This window comes from Erythrolamprus reginae, chromosome Z (assembly GCF_031021105.1).
Source record: "Erythrolamprus reginae isolate rEryReg1 chromosome Z, rEryReg1.hap1, whole genome shotgun sequence".
Taxonomy (NCBI): Eukaryota; Metazoa; Chordata; class Lepidosauria; order Squamata; family Dipsadidae; genus Erythrolamprus; species Erythrolamprus reginae.
The window spans coordinates 28,052,679-28,072,634 of NC_091963.1; the positions used below are offsets into that span (position 1 = coordinate 28,052,679).

The 19,956-nt window shown below is 39.6% G+C and overlaps 1 protein-coding gene across 1 annotated transcript in view; it reads right to left on the minus strand.

Moving 5' to 3' along the window:
* Positions 1–13,868, minus strand: part of FAM171A1 (family with sequence similarity 171 member A1) — a 91,979-nt gene extending 78,111 nt beyond the window's left edge. Inside the window, exon 1 of the mRNA XM_070727087.1 lies at positions 13,746–13,868. Within this exon, the coding sequence (XP_070583188.1) occupies positions 13,746–13,845 (100 nt within the window). The 5' untranslated portion in view covers positions 13,846–13,868. The remainder of the gene's footprint in view (positions 1–13,745) is intronic.
* Positions 13,869–19,956: the final 6,088 nt, after the last annotated feature.

The following is a 19,956-nucleotide window of genomic DNA, read 5'->3' on the forward strand; positions in this document are numbered from 1 at the left end:
TTTGTTCAGTCATGGCCTGAACAAATTACAGGGACAAGACTTGAGCCAAAATCTGATGGGAGAAGCTTCTAGGGCGTTTCCAAGAGGAAGGGGGCCCTGCCCTTAGGCCCAGGAGCGTCTGCAACTCACAGTCAATCTGGTCGGTACCAGAGTTCGTTCCAGGGAGTGCAGAAGGGCAGTCCTCGCTAACAATCAAAAAGTAAACCAAGGCACACTGGTTTGGAGGCCTAGCCAGGGAGAAAAGGCCTGAGGGACTCAAAGCTTACTCCAGGGCCAAGCAGTGGACTTACTGGCGCCAGATGGGACGCGTGTGGGCGATCCGCAAGGGCCAACAATTACTGGGCGCTGAGGGTCTTCGCACCAAAATAAACCGCTCCAAGATTTTTAAAACGGAGGAGAGTCTAAAGTCTGGGGGATAATCAAGGGAAGCTTGCTAACAGTCCCACACCGCAGGAGGAAAAAGAGCCCTTTTTTCCCTTTTTAAATCAATCCTTAACTTGCCGGTAAACCTCCTGGCCGACTAGATTTACTAGTAAATACAATCTGGCAGCAGCACAAGCAGGGCGTTTGCAAAAAAAAACGCAGGAGCAGCTCCGCAGCTTCTCCCTCGGCGCCGAGCCCAGTAAAGCCGGCGCGCAACCAAGGCAAGCTCTAAAGTAAAAGGCAATAATGAATTTTACTTATCTGATAGAAAAAAGACAAGGGGAAGGTGTTTTGCGAGAGGAAAGAGCCACCACATGTCCTGCTGTATCACAGGACCGAGCGATTTCTGGGGAAGGGGCAGATCCAGCAGGCTTTTTAAAGACTAGGCTCGGTCCTCGATGGATTGGACAGCGAGCAACCCATGTGACTGCTGGACCCGCTCTCTCAGTACGGAGAATATGCAAAAGCATTAAAGCATATCTGCAAAATTTCCAAGCCCCAAGATTTTCTTTTACCTAGTTAAGGATTAATGGTTAAAAAAAGTGATTTATCTCAGAATGATTATAGTAAGCATAGGTTAAGTGTTGTATCATCATCGGTCACTGCAACACATATCTAAACATTATCTTCATTCTATCATTTGATTACCATCTGATCATAAAAACAATTTTATGATCCTTTCAAAACAGTTGCCTCCAACTTGATGCCCTACAGATACACTTGAGTGCAATCTCCATAAAGGCTTCCAATAAGGATTTCAGTTACTTCATCTGGATATCACTAAACTGAGGAATGTTATTTAAAGACTGCACCTTTTGCATTATTTATCCAAAGCAACTTACATTAAATATAGCTTTTATTCAGTCCAGTAATGTCCCTGCTACAGTGTTACTCTTCAAGATAGATAATCTAAAACAGGGATTCCCAACAGTGGCCCATGGCCTGTTTGGGACTGAGTCATGCAAGCTGGCGGGCACATGATCATCTGCAAAACCACTCTTCCAAGAGTGGCGTCCACTTGCAAATAAGTGCTAAACTCTTTTGCATAAGGAGTGTCTGGTTGTGCTCATCTGCTACTGATTTAGGAAGCCGGGGTGGTGCAGCAGGTAGAGTGCTGTACTGCAGGCCACTGAAGCTGACTTGTAGATCTGAAGGTCAGTGGTTCAAATCTCATCACCGGCTCAAGGTTGACTCAGCCTTCCATCCTTCCGAGGTGGGTAAAATGAGGACCCGGATTATGGGGGCAATAGCCTAGCTCTGTTAAAAAAAGTGCTATTGCTAACATGTTGTAAGCCGCCCTGAGTCTAAGGATAAGGGCGGCATAAAAATCAAATCAATCAATTAATTAATTAATTTAAAAGAACTGTACACACTTATGCATATCCACCTGTCACCCACAGGGTATTATTCCCTCTCCTCATCCCTGCCAAGCCACCAAGCCAGAAAACGTGGCGATCTGGAATGTATACAGTAGATAGTCCTCATTGCCTTGTTTAGTCACTTTGTAACTCCAGAGTCCCCTGCTGAGGGGGATTTTATAACTTTTAGTCCAATGCATGTAGATGGCACTATGAGGTTGATGCTATTCAGAGATTTATTTATTTATTTGTTTGTTTATTTATTTATTTGATTTTTTATGCCGCCCTTCTCCTTAGACTCAGGGCGGCTTACAACATGTTAGCAATAGCACTTTTTTAACTGAGCTAGGCTATTGCCCCCACAATCCGGGTCCTCATTTTACCCACCTTGTAAGGATGGAAGGCTGAGTCAACCTTGAGCCGGTGATGAGATTTGAACTGCTGACCTTCAGATCTACAAGTCAGCTTCAGTGGCCTGCAGTACAGCACTCTACCTGCTGCGCCACCCCGGCTCACTTTGTATTTGTATTCACTTTGCACATTATCCCATCACTATTCCTCATGATAGGCAACAATCCAAAACAAATGATGCAGAATTCTACTAAGAAACAGCCTCAGGATAAGCCGAAGGCCACGTAGATTGAAAGCTTGAGATTCTAATAAATCTGATGAATGAATTTTCTAGCCATCTAAATGAGTTGGAAAACAAGGGGGAAATAGCAAAAATAGCAAGAGAGAAAAGATGGTCTCAACACACTGGGCTATTGGTCTGAACTCTGAGCTTGGCAATTTGGTTGCAAACATTTTGTTACCATTCGAGGAGACATCACCAGCGCACTTTGAATTGTGCTTGTCGGTCAGAGCACTGGCCTTTAAATACTTTTTTATATGATACAAATTAGTGTGGGTGTTGTTTGTTCGGCTACTACTTCAGCTACGCACTGACAATGTCTCCTCAAATGGTGATGAAACATTTACAACCAAATTAGCAAGCTCAGTGCTCAGAAAAACAACCAGAGCTACTTATATTTAAATACATTTCAGGTCTCAACACTATTAGTTTTAACTTTGTCTGTGAATGGTATTTTGTAGTGCCAGAATGTCACTATGAATACTAAACCAAAGTAAGGCCTATATGTCATTTGACTATATTTCACATCATTTCTAATTATGGTCTATGTTAGATTGGGCTTTAGGAATCAATATTTAGCACAGGTATACATTTCCCTTCTATGATCTAAGGTAGGGGTCCCCAACCTTTTTTGATCTCAGGGATCACCAAGGTCATAAATCCTGTGGACCACCAAATTTATAATTTTAAATCCCACAGACCTTAATTCATAATTTTAAATCCCCAGACCACTAATGATTAAAAAAAATATATAAACACATTTGTACAATAATGATCAGAGAGCTTCCATTTTATTAATTTTAAATGCACCTATTTAACATAACAAAATTATAGATGCTTATTTAATTTAATTATAATAAGAATTTATATTATATTTAATTTAATTATAAGAAAATCATAAATGCTTATTTAATCATAACAAAATCTTTAAAGGTTGTTTAATTGTAACAAAATTGTTAAAGGTAGGTAAAGGTAAAAATAATTGAAGCTTATTTGACAGTGGTTTGCTGATGTTGGGAAAGTCAGTCCCATATTCCAGAGCTATAGCTGTAGTCCCTTCCCTTCCTTTCCTTTCCTAGATTATATCTATGAACAACTCTCAAAATATAATTATTGATTTAGATTATCAATAATTATAGTTTGACAGCTGTTCATAGATATCATATTTGGGCTACTTAATTTAGTAAGATTTCAAACTGGGAAGATATATATTACAAGCCCACATTCCCAGCCTGAAACTAATAAGAACTTCCATTATTGTTATATTATAGAATGAAACAATAAAAGGCAATATTTTTTCCAGGATTTTCATTGACAAACAAGTAATAATATGTTTAGCTTTTAAGTTTTAAATAGGCTGAGCCTTAAAGAAAAAAAGCTTAAACCACTTAATTAAAATGGTTGAATATTCTATTTTCTTCTAGTGAGTCCCCACTTGTCACCAGAGAACAGTTTTTAAAAATGCATTAAAACTAGAGTTTATAGCAGGGGTAGGCAAAGTTGGCTCTTCTGTGATACGTGGACTTCATTCCCAGAATTCCTGAGCTAGCGTGATTGGCTCAGGAATTCTGGGAGTTGAAGTCCACAAGTCATAGAAGAGCCAAGTTTGCCTGGTTTATAGCAACAGTTATTTGCATTTGATTTGTAGCATGTATGTTTTCCCCTTTCCAATGAACAATTAGCATTTCCCCCAAAAGGTTCTGGAAATTTAAGAATTAGTTTTGTTTTTGTTTTTAATGCAAAACTGGATCCTGTAAACAGATTTTTAAATTATACATACTTTTGTTTGCAGCTATTATACATTTTGCTCAGCCAAAGGCTTGCCTTAAAATATTGCTTATACACATACATTTAGTTATATTTAGCTTAAATAACCTTAATAATTTGCTTGCTTTTAATTTATGACCCCTGTATTACAATCTAAGAACACATCTTAATAATGTTCTTTTAAAAAAAATCTGTATAAATGGCATTTTCCAAAAGACACATTCTTTTGTATAAATACAAAAATATTGTATTTATTATTTACAAAGCCAAAATTGCTTAGTTCTACACCTGGGGGCTTACAAAAGCCCTAATCACTTTCCCCCTATTTAACAGATCATACTTCTCTGCCATATCATTTAAACATCTGAAAAATATTCTTTATTTCAAGATCTGTTCAGCATGAGCTATTGAGAGCATTCCTCTTTTTGAGAAAAAGTATTATTATGCAGCTCAATGCCATTATGAAGCAAGGAGTCATTCTCATTAGTCGCCTTGAGTCATTCTTGGAGGGGGCGGCATACAAATATAAATAATATAGTATGGTTATGTCTGAATAGTAATTTTAGCAAGCAGTTGAAAACTCAATGGTTGTTCTCTATACCAGATTTTTTTTTTACATACTTCTGCATAGCTTCATTCAATCTGTCTGTCCTCCCAATGTACCAACCAATTTCCAGCGTTCTCCAATTCTCATTGATGAGAATTCTGGAAATTGAACTAACTCCTAGAGAGTGCATTCAGTTGGGACTACTTATCCAGTAATTTACTTGAAATCAGCTCTTCTACGTGGAACAATTTGCCATTTAGTTTAAATTAGTATTGCCAAGGCACAGGCAAAAGAAGTGCATTATTGTACCGCAGCCTGTTAAAGGGTGCTATTTCTTGCCATTTTATATATATTTATTCCATTTCATTTTTTATTTAAAAGCACTATAACATTTCCTTGCAATATTAGCCTAGAATAAGCTTCTGACTGAGATGATGGACAGAAATTGGCAGTTGAACTATACTTCCATGCAGATAATTGGAAACATCCTCCATTATACTTGAAAGAGCAGGAATTGGAACAAGAGAAGTTAAATGGCACATAACTCTTCAATAGTTCCTATCGCTCTTCATTTCACAATATCTGAACCTTCAAATAGCTATCTCTCTCTACCTTACAGAAGAAATGATCTTCCTTCATTTTGCTTTATTTTCTTGGTAAGCTCATCATGGGCCAATTAGCTATCAATGAAACAGGATAAAAATACCGTATCTCTCCAGGGTTACTGTAGTGGAGAAATTTTTAAAATCAAGATGTTTCTCGAGACCACGCAATCAAAACCTTTCCCCCTCTTTTATCTGCATGGCACTTTTTTTTAAAAGTGGACCTTTACATTCAATTATACAACTGAAGGCTCCATATTGGATTATTTTTTACTTTATTATTATTTATTGGATTTGTATGCCGCCCCTCTCCTCAGACTTTATAAATGTCCCTTACTGCATCTTTTACATAATTTATGTTTTAAAGTTCCTCATACCATGTCAAGCCATTGGTCTATTTCAGAATTAGGTATTTTATAGTAGCTGGAGGCCATGCTTAATACTTTTGGAAGGACATAAGAAATATAAAAAATAGCTTTTCTGTTTTTTTCAATGCCATATCGAGTTCTATTGTTGTAATTGTCCTGTTCAACATCTCTTTGACTTTCTGTGATTTGTTTTATGTTTGTTATTTCTAAATAAGTTTTAATTTTGTCTTGTTACATCATCTTGAGCGTATACATTTGTGAAAAAATTAATATTATCTGTTTCTTTTCTTCTGTTATGTTTATTATTCCTTCCCCATCCTGTTGTTAGTCTATCATTCTTTTCATTTTTTCAGTTTATATGTCAATCAGCGACTGGACTTATTTGCATATTCGAAATAATTTTGTTTTGTCATCTTAATTTTCTGTGCCAAATCTTCCTGAATAGTTAAATTAATTTTGTGTTTTATAATCTCTTTTTCTTTTGCTGTTTTGATTTGGGGCTCTTTTTGTAATTCCAATTCCACTTTTTCCAGTTCTTCCTGCAGTGTCTGTTGTTGTTGCCTTCTCTTTTTTTTTTGTTTTTCCTTGCTGTATAGGCTACTGTTAATCTGCATATACAGTGGAACCTCAGTTAGTGAACAATTCAGTTAGTGACCAAAAATTTTGCTAAAATTTGGACTGGTTAGTGAGAAAAAATTCGGATTGTGAACAGCGGATGTCACCCCCACGGGTCCCTGCATCTCCAACCAATCATCATTCGCACTCGAGACACAGTTACATTTGTCGGTCAGCCTGTATCTTTATTGTGCTGCTTCCTTCTTTTTTAGTGATTTTAGCGCTTTATTTTAATAATATATCCCACATTGTTTATAGAAAAATCTTTCCCTAACAGTGTGGTAGACAACAGGAGCTTAAACAATGTGATGTCGTATTACCATAAAGTGTTACAAAAAAGGCAGAAGCAACAGACTGTAGACAAGTTTTTTCCTTCAATCTCAAAGCGACAGAGAAGTCACCCCAGAATTCACAATGCCAGTTGTTCTCATGGAGGGGGATTCCTCCTCCAAGCAGTAATTCTACCCCTCCCGCCCCACACCTCCATCCACTCACGCCATTACGCTGCAGTCAAAAAGGTAAGTTTTCTTATGTTTAGTTAAATGTTTTCTTATGTTTAAATGCTTTCTTTAATGTTTTTGTTTATTTAACTCTTTATGTACTTTATTATAACTGTTGTCATAAAATAAATACCTATATAACCCGTAACACTTATATATTAGCGAGTCAACAGGAGCTGGGAACCAATTATTTCTATTTTCTTTATTTCTTATGGGGAAAATTATTTTGGATAGTGAACATTTCGGATTGGAACCAGCTTTCCGGAACCGATTATGTTCACTAACCGAGGTTCCACTGTGTAAGCTTTTGTGGTGTCCCTAAGATTTTGTAATGAAATAGTCTTAATTCTTTCTCTAATATTATTCTATACTCTTTATCTTTCACTAAGTTTTGATTCATTGTCCATCGATTTTTCCTTTTCTGCCTTTCCGTGTTATTTTTACTGGATTTTACTGGAAATCTAGGAATCCCAACCCTAATGCAAAAGAAAAAGGCAGGAACTTCTGCATATTAGTGAAGCTTAAAACATTTAGGGACAGTAGTTCTGATCTAAAGCTGCCCTAAGTCTTCGGAGAGGGGCAGCATACAAATCTAATAAATTATTATTATTACTACCTAAAACTGTAATTAGATTGGTAAATATTAGATTTGTCACTATGTACTGTTTTTGCCATTGTTGTGAGCCGCCCCGAGTCTGCGGAGAGGGGCGGCATATAAATCCAATAAATCTAATCTATTACTATTACTATTACTACTATTACTATTATTATTATGTCAGTACAACACAGCAAACGAGATTACTATGCTGGATTTCGTATTTCATCACCAGTCAAGCGCTTCCCAAGCACCTAGGACTGTGTGATGTAGCGGCAAATTATGTTTGCCGATCCCAGTAAAGCGGCCTTTTGCAATTGACAGATGGAGATTTTGTCAATTCCGATGGTTTTCAAATGTTTGCTGAGATCCTTTGGTACTGCGCCCAGCGTGCCAAGTACCACTGGGACCACTTTCACGGGCTTATGCCAGAGTCGTTGCAGCTCGATTTTTTGATCTTCATATTTCACAAATTTCTCTAGCTGCTTCTCCTCAATTCTGCTGTCTCCTGGGATTGTGATGTCGATGATCCATACTTTCTTTTTCTCCACAATCACAATGTCTGGTGTGTTATGCTTCAGAATTCGGTCAGTCTGAAGTCGGAAGTCCACAGTAGTTTTGCTTGTTCATTTTCAACCACTTTTTCGGACTTATGATCCCTCCAGTTCTTTGCCACTGGTAAATGGTAGTTCCGGCACAAGTTCCAGTGGATCATCTGTGCCACAGCATCATGTCTATGCTTGTAGTCAGTCTGTGCGATCTTTTTGCAGCAGCTGAGTATGTGATCGATTGTTTCATCTGTTTCTTTACAGAGTCTGCACTTTGGATCGTCTGTTGATTTTTCAATTCTGGCTTTGACAGCATTTGTTCTAATGGCCTGTTCTTGTGCCGTCATTATTAGTCTTTCTGTCTCCTTTTTGAGTGTTCCACTTGTAAGCCATGACCAGATCTTTTCCTAATCCACTTTGCCTTCAGTCTTCTCCAAGAACTGGCCATGCAATGCTTTGTTCCGCCAACTGTCCATACGGCATTGAGTTACAGTTTTTCTGTACTGGTCCTTAGTTTGCTTGAGAAGCTTCCTATTGTTGACCTCCAACAATGCTGACTCTTTGCTCCCCTTCACAGTCAGCTAGTGCATGCTTCTCTTCTTCCACTGTCTGCTTCACTTGCAAAAGTCATTATTATTATTATTATTATTATTATTATTATTATTATTATTATTATTATTATTATTGTTATTGTTATTGTTATCATCATCATCATCATCTTCCCAGGATTTCAGAATTTGCTGAAATTTAATTAAATAAATTATAATACTAATGTAAAAAATGAACATTTTATTTTTATAAAGGAATGTATTTGACAACTAATAGACGCTTGACTTACATCAATATTCATCTCTCTCATCTTAAATGATTTTTCCTATAGAATAACCTTTCTAAAATGTAGTGTCCTCAATGTTTCCATTACCCCAACTATCCATCAAGGCTATTAAATTATTTTGATGTTTGCATTCACTTACGTGGAGGAAAAATATACAAAAAGTATCCCTTAGATAGGATATTTGTGGAGTACGTCTTGATTTTCAACCACTGAGACAAATTTGACTGCTTTAGTTAGCATAAATCAATGTCTGCTGCTCATTCAAGAGTGACATAGCTGAAAGCAGAAAAGAGGTCAACTTTTCAAAAGAGAGAGACAATCCTCAATACAATAGCCGTATAATACAGGTATATGAACAAAGCTCTATCCTTCTTTTAGTCTCTCCTTGATTTATAAATCGAACTATTTTATAGTAGCTGCAATCTGTTCCCTTTTCCAAGAAACTGAGTTAAAACATAGCTAAATCATCTTTCTTTGTCTAAGAAGACATAGGCAATGAAAAATGAATATAGAAATGATTTGCCTAATGCGTTAGTAATTTAACTAGAATAATTTATCTATTAGAGAAAGAATTACCTTTACATTTATTGCTGTTTTGTATGGAAATGGCTACATTAAAGACAATAGAAAGTTCAAGAACTGAACACTGGAAAGTTCAAAAGAATAAATATTGTTTAAGGTATGACAAGAGAGAAAAGTGGTTTATTATAAACATGAGAATTGTGTTACTAGGTCAGTATGTCATCTAACATCTAACTCTTTCCACCATGGCTAATTCAATATTTTAGGAAACTTACAAATCACAGGGGAGTGTTTTGCTAATAGTAATACTTTCCAGCTCACATCCCACAACATCTAGTACTATCCCAAAAGCACAGTCCCTCAGATACTCAAACTAATTCTTTAACCAAAGAGATTTAAAACCATGATTTAGAAATGGTAATGGCAACTATTGTCATTCCTCTCTTTTTGTGGGCCCGATGAGGTCAGTTAAAGGTTAATGACCTTTGCTTGTATATTTTCCCTCCAAAACCTAGCAGGGGGCATGAGTCTGCTGTGATTACTTGTCAATCCATATTATTTGAAGAACTTTATTATTTTGCACTGGTAGAATCACAGAAGGTAAGAGTAATGTGCAGAAAAAACCAGTTAAGATGTTTGCCAAGCCTCTTCCTAAAAGAACACTCAAGAAACAGACATATCACAACCTGTAGTTTCTACCATCAAGAAATTTTTAGTTTTATTTAAGGGAAATCTTGTTACGGAGTTGCAATATATACCCATTATTTCTGGTCCTAGTTTCCATGGCAATGAAATCTAGTTCCAGAATGCCTTCCCTATAGCACCTTTTTATGTACCTGAACACTGATAGTGTATCTCCCCTTGGTTTTCCTTTCTCCAGACTGAAAATCCAAGCTCCTCCACTTTATTCTGACAAAATAGCTTGTCTCGAGTCACAGCATCTTCTGAAAATGTGGTGCCCATAATCATATAAAGGCTACAGGTATGGACATGAGAGTTTTTCTACAAAACTAAAGAACCTAAAATTTGATTTCAATTAATCTGAAATCATCATCTAACAGATAATTAGTTGTCACTGAGAAATAAAAGTTTGATTTAATAATATAACCCTCAATAGATCAAATAGTTTGGAAGAGGTTTCATTCTAAAATATAGAGAGGTTCAAAGAGGACAGTTACCAACTTTACCCAAAAATTAAGGTAAGAATTGCAATTAAGAAACATTATTTCATTTCTATAGTTATCTTCTTCCTATTAATTCGTAGCAGTATTCAATAAAGAACCATCAATAAAACCAACTACAGTGATACCTCGTCTTACGAACACCTCTTCATACAAACTTTTTGAGATACGAACCCAGTATTTAAGATATTTTTGCCTCTTCTTCCGAACTATTTTCACCTTTCGAACCCAAGCCGCCACTGCTGCGATGCCCCGCATCCGGACTTCCGTTGCCAGCCGAAGGCTCCCCTCGCTGGGAAACCCCACCTCTGAACTTCTGTTGCCAGAGAAGCACCCGCTTTTGCGCTGCTGGGATTCCCGAGGCTTCTCTCCCTGGGAAACCCCACCTCTGGACTTCCATGTTTTTACAATGCTGCGATTTCGCTGAGGCTCCCCTTGCTGGAAAACCCCACTTCTGGACTTCCGTTGTCAGCGAAGCACCTGTTTTTGCACTGCTGGGATTTCCCTGAGCCTCCCCCCCCCCCGGAGAAACCCCACCTCTGAACTTCCATGGTTTTGCAATGCTGCCATTTTGCTGAGGCTCTCCTCGTTGGGATTCCCTTCATTTCTGCCGGCACTGCTTTGAATCCCAGCGAGGGGAGCCTCAACCACCACAATGTCAACCAGATCAAAAGTGGAAACAAGGGCAGGACTTTCATTCCAGATTTGAGTGCAAGGACTGAATTGCACCAGGTAATTTTAATATCTTGACCAATTATTAAATGGGATATTTTATTGTTAATAATGAAGTAGTTTGCATTTAGAAAAAAATGGCTTTTATCAAATGAATTAACCTAAATGCCAATTTCCTCTTCCATTTTAACAAAATCCACATCCTCTTTCAGCTGTAGGGATTCAGCTCCAGTGATCTCAGTGGCCGATCTCTTAGAAGAACTTGAACGATTAAAGACAAATAAGGCAATGGGTCCTGATGGCATCCACCCCAGAGTTCTTAAAGAACTCAGATATGTGATTGCTGCCTCCCTGACTGACTTGTTTAACCAATCCCTTTTAACAGATGTTCCTGATGATTGGATAATGGCCAGTGTTATGCCTATCCACAAGGGCAGTATAGTTAAAATGATGGAGACTCTACTCAAAAAGAGGATAACTTATTGGACCCAAACCAATAACTTATTGGACCCAAACCAGCATGGCTTTATTGAGGGCAAATCATGTCAGACTAATCACATTGATTTCTTTGACTATGTCACAAAGGTGTTGGATGAAGGTGGTGCTGTGGATATTGCCTATCTGGACTTCAGCAAAGCCTTTGATACGGTTCCACATAAAGAGCTGATAGATAAATTAGTGAAGATTGGACTTAATCCCTGGATAGTTCAGTGGATTTGCAGTTGGCTGAAGCCTAGATATCAGAGGGTTGTTGTTAATGGCAAGTATTCTAAGCAGAGCTTTGTTATAAGGGGTGTGCCACAAGGGTCTGTTCTGGGTCCTATTATTTTTAATATCTTTATGAGTGACATAGGGGAAGGTTTGGAAGGGAAGGTTTGCCTATTTGCCGATGACTCTAAAGTGTGCAATAGGGTTGATATTCCTGGAGGCGTCTGTAATATGGCAAATGATTTAGCTTTACTAGATAAGTGGTCAAAGCAATGGAAACTGCAGTTTAATGTTTCCAAATGTAAAATAATGCACTTGGGCAAAAGGAACCATCAATCTGAGTATTATATTGGCAATTCTGTGTTAGCAAAAACTTCAGATGAGAAGGATTATGGGGTAGTGATTTCTGACAGTCTCAAAATGGGTGAACAGTGCAGTTAGGTGGTAGGGAAAGCAAGTAGAATGCTTGGCTACATAGCTAGAGGTATAACAAGCAGGAAGAGGGAGATTGTGATCCCGCTGTATAGAGCGCTGGTGAGACCACACTTGGAATACTGTGTTCGGTTCTGGAAACCTCATCTACAAAAGGATATTGATAAAATTGAACGGGTCCAAAGACGGGCTACAAAAATGGTGGAAGGTCTGAAGCATAAAACGTATCAGGAAATACTTAATAAACTCAATCTGTATAGTCTGGAGCAGTGTTTCCCAATCTGTATAGTCTGGAGCATTTGCTGGCTGGGGAATTCTGGGAGTTGAAGTCCAAATATCTTCAAGTTGCCAAGGTTAGGAAACACTGGTCTGGAGGACAGAAGGGAAATGGGGAACATGATCGAAACATTTAAATATGTTAAAGGGTTAAATAAGGTTCAGGAGGGAAGTGTTTTCAGTAGGAAAGTGAGCGTAAGAACAAGGGGGCACAATCTGAGGTTAGTTGGGGGAAAGATTAGAAGTAATGTGAGAAAATATTATTTTACTGAAAGAGTAGTAGATGCTTGGAACAAACTTCCAGCAGAGGTGGTCAGTAAATCCACAGTAACTGAATTTAAACATGCCTGGGATAAATATATATCCATCCTAAGATAAAATACAAGAAATGGTAGAAGGGCAGACTAGATGGACCGTGAGATCTTTTTCTGCCGTCAATCTTCTATGTTTCTATCTGGATACAACCAGGTTATGGAAAAGCATTTTCCCCCCAGAAATGGCCTCTTGGAAACAAAATCTAATATATATTTAGCTTATTTTCCTTGTCCAGAACACAACACACAATATGCCTGCTTCTTTCTTAATTGTAATGCATCAGCGTGTTGAAATCAAAAGGGCCCTCCCGCACTGCACACATCAGGGAAAGGTGAATGTTTAAAGAGAAACAATTGAGTAGGGAGGGAGGATGAAGGCAATGCCCATCGCCGTAGCATCGCGGCTGCTCTGCTGCTAGAGGAAGAGAATCCAACACTTTGGCACAGAAAACCAACCCAGGGTGAAAATGAAGCCCCTGTGCGGGCAGGGGGCGGGGAACGAGCCCTAGAGCAACAAAGCGGAAAAAGGTTTCGCAAGCACAAAGCCCAACTCCGGTAACAAAAGCCCCCAGGCTGCTCCTTAGCCAGCCGCTCCGCCGGCGCCGCTTCGCCAGCTTCTCTCGGCGGCGCGGATGGCAATAACGGGCGCCGCCCCCTTTTCGGGCAAGAACCAAAGGTGGCTCGGATCGGTTTTGTTCCTTTCAGCCAGCCGCTGCAGTCCCTCCCGGATCCCCGTACAATGCTCTCCGTTCTCGGAGACCCTGCCCGAAGGGGGCGGCTGCGCTTCACCGCCGCCCCACACAAAAGTGTGTCCGCGGCCCCTGCCCCAGTTGCCTTCCGTCCTCACCGACCTTGAGCTTCAGCGGGTGTCACCAAGGTTTTGGTCACCGCCTTCCAGACGTTGCAGCCCAGTAGGCAGAGGAGAAGTGCGGCCGCCGCCGCCCTACTCATCTTCCCCCTGCCGTGGCAACGGCTGCCGTTGCCGCCGCCGCCTGGAAATGAAGAGGCGGCGGGTAGGGAAGAGAACGTCGGAGGTGCGAAAAGAACGCATCAGAAACTGCCTTCCTGCGCGTGGCCCACCGTGATGCCCCTTGCCCACGCGGGAGCTTGCCGCTCGCGCTGGAGAGGCCGCATTGTCACCTTCGCGCTGAGCGCCGGCACCGCTGCACGGGCCTCGGTTGCAGCGCGACGGCTGAGGGGGCTGCAAGGGGAAACGAACAGCGGGTGGCTCTCCCTAAAGAGGCAGCGAGGCTCCTCCACCATCCTCAGTTTGCTTAACCCCTTCCTTCCTTTCTCTCTCCCTTCCACGGCTCTCGGCTCAGAGAAGACGAGGCAGCCAGAATTTCGGAGCTCCCTCTGCTGACTAGCTCGGGGGTCGTTTTCACCAACGCGCCCCAGAAGCAAAGAGCTTGGAGTGACATTGGGTTAGTGCTGCAGAAGTTTTAAGACGCTCGTCTATTTAAGAATTGATCGATGCAACCTACCTGCAACACGATGCAAGCAGAATCATTTTATTTGGATGTGTCTTCCAATTAATTTTACCATAAACCTGGCGACTGCATGGGCATGTTCCTGAGACATTTTGGGTGTGGGTGAAACAGTTGGTCATTTCTTGCTTCCTAGAAATGAGACGAGTGATTGGCCCAAAAGCGGGACTAGATCTAGTTGCAACCAGTGTTCTCTCTAAATTTTTTTGGGGGTGGGCGGAAAAGTATAGTGTCTGAGCGGCAGTCCCTTCGGGACTGGGCGACACAGAAATACTGTAATAATAAAATTTCCCTCTCGGCTTCTGGGCAGGTTTGGAAAACTCTGAGTTGATGATGATTTTTAAGTGAGCGATTGCTCACCTGCTCAGCTTAGAGGGAACTATGGTTGCAACCCCAGTGTTTTAACTGCTTACAAAAACAAACTCTCCATTTGAGGTGGGGAACAGGATGTCAGGCACCTAGATTAGAAGAAATATATTTCTGGGGAAGGCCTATTTTTATCAACAGTTAATGTTGCAATATTATCCTGGGACAGGTATATTTTCCTCCATTTATATTTCTATTATGTAAAATGTCTACTTTTTTCAGATAGTTGTCAGCATTATATTCTGAAGATATGCAAGCCATGTTTTTTTAATGTTATATATGTCTATTTTGAAATTATTGTTAATATCACCAATCTTTCAATCAATTATCACAAATAGCAAGAGTTTGTTTATTTATTTGTTTATTTATTCATTCATTCATTCATTCATTCATTCATTCAATTTTTATGCTGCCCTTCTCCTTAGACTCAGGGCAGCTTATAACATGTTAGCAATAGTGCTTCTTCACAGAGCCAGCCTATTGCCCCCACAATCCGGGTCGTCATTTTACCCACCTCGGAAGGATGGAAGGCTGAGTCAACCTTGAGCCGGTGATGAGATTTGAACCGCTGACTTACAGATCTACAGTCAGCTTCAGTGGCCTGCAGTACAGCACTCTACCTGCTGCGCCACCCTGGCTCATGCAATATTAGTAGACAGCAAAGTGAAAATATTTTCAGAAAAAGTAAACATATACAGTATTCCATAAATCACTGTCACCATACATGGCATTTTTGGCATTAGCTATGCATGAATTAATTAATTAATTAATTAATTAATTAATTAATTAATTAATGATTCAGTGGCTAAGATACAACTTGTTGATCAAAAGGTCGGTAGTTCAGCGGGTTGAATCTCTACTGCTGTATAATGGGGCGAGTTCCCTCTAGTTGTCCCAGCTTCTGCCAACCCAGCAGTTCAAAAGAATGTAAAAAATGCAACTAGACAAATAGGGACGGTGGGAAGGTAACAGCACTCTGTGCACCTTTGGCATTTAGTCATGCCAGCCACATGATCAAGGTGATGTCTTTGGACAGCCCTGGCTCTTCAGCTCTGAAACAGAGATGAACATCTCCCGCGAGAGCCAAGAATGATTAGTACATATGTGCAAGGGGGATCTTTACCTTTTCCTATGAATGAGATTTGATTCATATTTTTTTAAAAATTATTAAAGTAAATATTTCCTGTATCTCGAAATTTCTATTTTTGTGATACAATTTCCTGAATAAAAATAATGATAAAGATGAACGAGGGCATGTACGTGGATGTTGGACATTTGGATGTAAGCGTTCTAAATTGACATGTAAATGGAAAGGAAAAAAATAAAAAAATTAAAAGCTGAGCAAAATAACTTGAAAAAAGTACAGTGGTACCTCGAGATACGAGTTTAATTCGTTCCGGACCTGGGCTCTTAAGTCGAGCAGCTCTTATCTCAAACGACTTTTCCCCACAGGAATTAATGTAAATAATTTTAATTGGTTCCAGCCCTCAAAAAACTCACAAAGTTAGTCTAAATTATGCAGAAAGACATGTTTTTAATGAAGAAATGTACATGTACATATAAATGAATAATGAAGTTTCTTTCACTTAACTTGTAAACTTTCTTAAACTTTTAAATTTACATATGTTCATCTTCTCTGCCACCCAATCCTGTAGGACAGAGGTCCCCAACCCTTTTTGCACCAGGGACCGGCTTTAAGCGATCAAGAGAGGAATGGGTGAATGAATGGACGGAGGGTGGGAAGGAAGGAAGGAAAGAGGGAAGGGACAGGAACAGAGGAAGGAAGCAAGGAAACTTATGAAAGGGGAGAGTAAGAGAGGAATGAGTGAAGGGAGGGAGGGAGGGAAGAAGGTGGGAAGGAGAAAGAAAAGAAGAAATAGAGGAAGGGAAGGTAAAAGAGAGAAAGAAAAAGAGCAAGAAAGAAAGCAAGAAAGAAAGAAAGGGGGAAGGGACAGGAACAGAGGAAGGAAGCAAGGAAACTTATGAAAGGGGAGAGTAAGAGAGGAATGAGTGAAGGGAGGGAGGGAAGAAGGTGGGAAGGAGAAAGAAAAGAAGAAATAGAGGAAGGGAAGGTAAAAGAGAGAAAGAAAAAGAGCAAGAAAGAAAGCTGCAAGCACCCCCCCCCCCGAGCCCCCCAGGCCGGCTGCAACCTTTTAAAACATGCACGCCGCTTCGCAGCTGTCTCCTGAAGCCGAACGCGGAAGTTAGCGTTTGGCTTCAGGAGACAGCTCCTTGGCGCTTGTATCTCGAATTTGGGCTTGTAAGTAGAACAAAAATATCTCTCCCCTCCCAGCTCTTATCTCGAGTTGCTCTTAAGTAGAGCAGCTCTTATGTCGGGGTTCCACTGTATTAAGTTCTACCTTAAATTATTTCCATTATGGATTATATTTTAATTGTTTCCCTTTCTCTATTTTCGTCTCCGTCCCTGCACTTAACTCCAGTCGTTCAAATATTGCACTTGACTTCAGTTGTTCATATAACAGCTTAAAATAGATAAGAACCTCAAGCTGCAAATCAAATAAGGGTCCCAACAGCATCCTATCCCTAACAAGGCCTAGTTTTTAGAGATTTGCAAGATAGCACCATGGGTTACAATTTGTGAATTGCCCATAGTCAGTTTGGAAGATGAACAGTGTCCCCATGGAATAAGTATCTATGAATATATGTGGGGACTGTATGGACCCCTGGGGCAAAATCATTCTGTAGGGAAGGCATTGCAAGTTACTATTGAGCACTAATCTTATTCTGAGTTCATATCAGTTTTTTGTAGCTACTGTTAAATTTCTCTCTTTTTAGAATTTTTAATGTTAAGAATATTTTTGGAAAGGGGCTCATAATCTTTGCATGGATATACCCTGCTTCTGCTCCCATGCTGCAACAAACATACTAATAGAATTACTTATTACTAAATGGTTCTGTATTTTTGTTTCCATAAATTCATATTATTTCTGTCATCTTTCCCTTTTCCTTTCTTTTTCTCATGGAGGAAAAAATGATAAGAAACTCCCCCTCCCACCAGTTTATTTCTTAGGAAAAGGTCACACAAATAATATTTCAGTGCTTGGAATTTGAGTCATGGCAACTGGAATTATTATGGCTTGAGATGTTTCAGTCTGAGCAAGTTGGTTAGAGCAGTGTTTCCCAACCTTGGCAACTTGAAGATATTTGGACTTCAACTCCCAGAATTCCCCAGCCAGCGAATGCTCGCTGGGGAATTCTGGGAGTTGAAGTCCAGATATCTTCAAGTTGCCAAGGTTGGGAAACACTGGGTTAGAGGAATCTGAGTAGGCAAAGAACCGTTGGAATGTACCAACCGCTAAAAATTGAAATGTAGGTAACCTGCTATTTTTTCTTGCTGTCTTTTCATAATCTCACTCAACCACAGGGTTTCTTCCCTAAAGTGCATAGCAATATGTCGATGAAGATTCTCATTCATCCAGGTAGAATTGTCTGAAAACAGAGTCATGGAAACTGGACTTATTTTCTTTTGGGTTTGAGTTGTTTCACTGTTCATCCAAGCAGCTTCTTCAGAATCTTCATTGATATACTATCATGCATTTTGTGGAAGAAACCCTGAAATTGGTGTGGGAATATTAAAACAGCAAGAAAAGTGGCAAATACAGAATCACCTAACCTTTAATTTTTTGAAGTTGGTACATTCCAATAACTGCCTACGGGGTAGGCAAAGTTGGCTCTTCTATGACTTGCGGACTTGAACTCCCAGAATTCCGTCGAGAGGGGTGGCATATAAATCCAATTGATATATAAATATTTTATAAAAATTTAAGCACTGGAAATATTTATTCAAGACCATCTAATAATAATAGTTTAGTCCCCATTTTGTTATTTTCTAAAAAATTAAATATCTTGTTCTTGAAATAACTCAGGGTCCAGGATGAGGAAAAAATCTGATATAGTTTTGAAAAATTATTAATGCCAAAGAAAGCAGAAAAAGCAATATCCTAAAATAATTAATATAGGCACACAGTATCTATACTTTACAGTCTTAGCCTCTCTGCTGAATATTTAGGCCCTGTCTAGGCATTCCCTAGAGAATTAAATTGCAGTGATACCCTGGAGTGCGGTATAAGTAGTCCTCAATTTACACTTTGTTTAATGACTGTTAAAAGTTACAATGGCACTGAAAAGTGTGTCTTATGATCACTTTTCACACTTACGACTGTTGCAGCAACTCTTTTGTCTATGATTAAAATTCAGACAATTGGCAACTTACTCATATTTATGATTGTGCCAACGCTAGAAACAATCTTTATCGTTGGAGCTTCAGGGCTGCCGCATTTAATGCCTGGGAAAATGGGAGAGGAGGTTGCAAGGAATGGTGGAGGATTAGCCATAACAATATTCCTTCCTCTAGAAGTCAAGGACATTCAGCCTGTACCTGGATGGGATTAATTGGGGATTGTCTCCAGTTGGAATAGTGAATTGATTGGACCATGTGATTGACCTGTGGCTGCAGGGCATGGATCTTTGACTTTCTTTTGGGTGGGGAAAACCCGGAGCTTTCAGATTCAGTTTTTCCCAGATGTACCAATATGACACCTCTAATAAAATGGAACTTTGAGGAAGTTCAAACCTCGGAGTTTTCTTTAGTTGAGGGAGTTACTTGGCAGATGATTGCAGTATCCCAGGGTCATTGGATAACCTCTTCCAATCTTCTGACAAGCAAAGTCAATAGGGAAATCAGATTCATTTGATCATGTTACTAATTTAGTAAACTTCAGTGATTCACTTAACAATTGTGACAAGAATTATCATAAAATGAGGCAAAACCCATTGAACAAATGTCTCACTTAGCAACAGAAATTTGGGATTCAATTGTGTTTCAGGCTATCTATATAGGCTTGCAAATGTCTAACACTTGGAAACAGAATTCAGGGGCACTGATGGTATCATTTTGATTATCACTGTCCCCGATACTGATGGAAGAGAATATTTCTAATTCTAGGTTGAGCTGTGGGATCCTTGATATTGATAATACAATAGTATATAAAAATAAGACAAAATCCTACTCCCTTCTAGGACTGATGATGTTATCTAGTTTGGTAATACAGTATAACATCTGCAGGAAAACCACCAGGCTCAGGAGAGGGGCGTGGTCAGTGCCGCAGTGAGACAGCTTCTCCTTTGATGCCGAATCCCCACTATTTGGGGGTGCCGGTTCTGGACGGATTGGCCCGGAACCTCACTG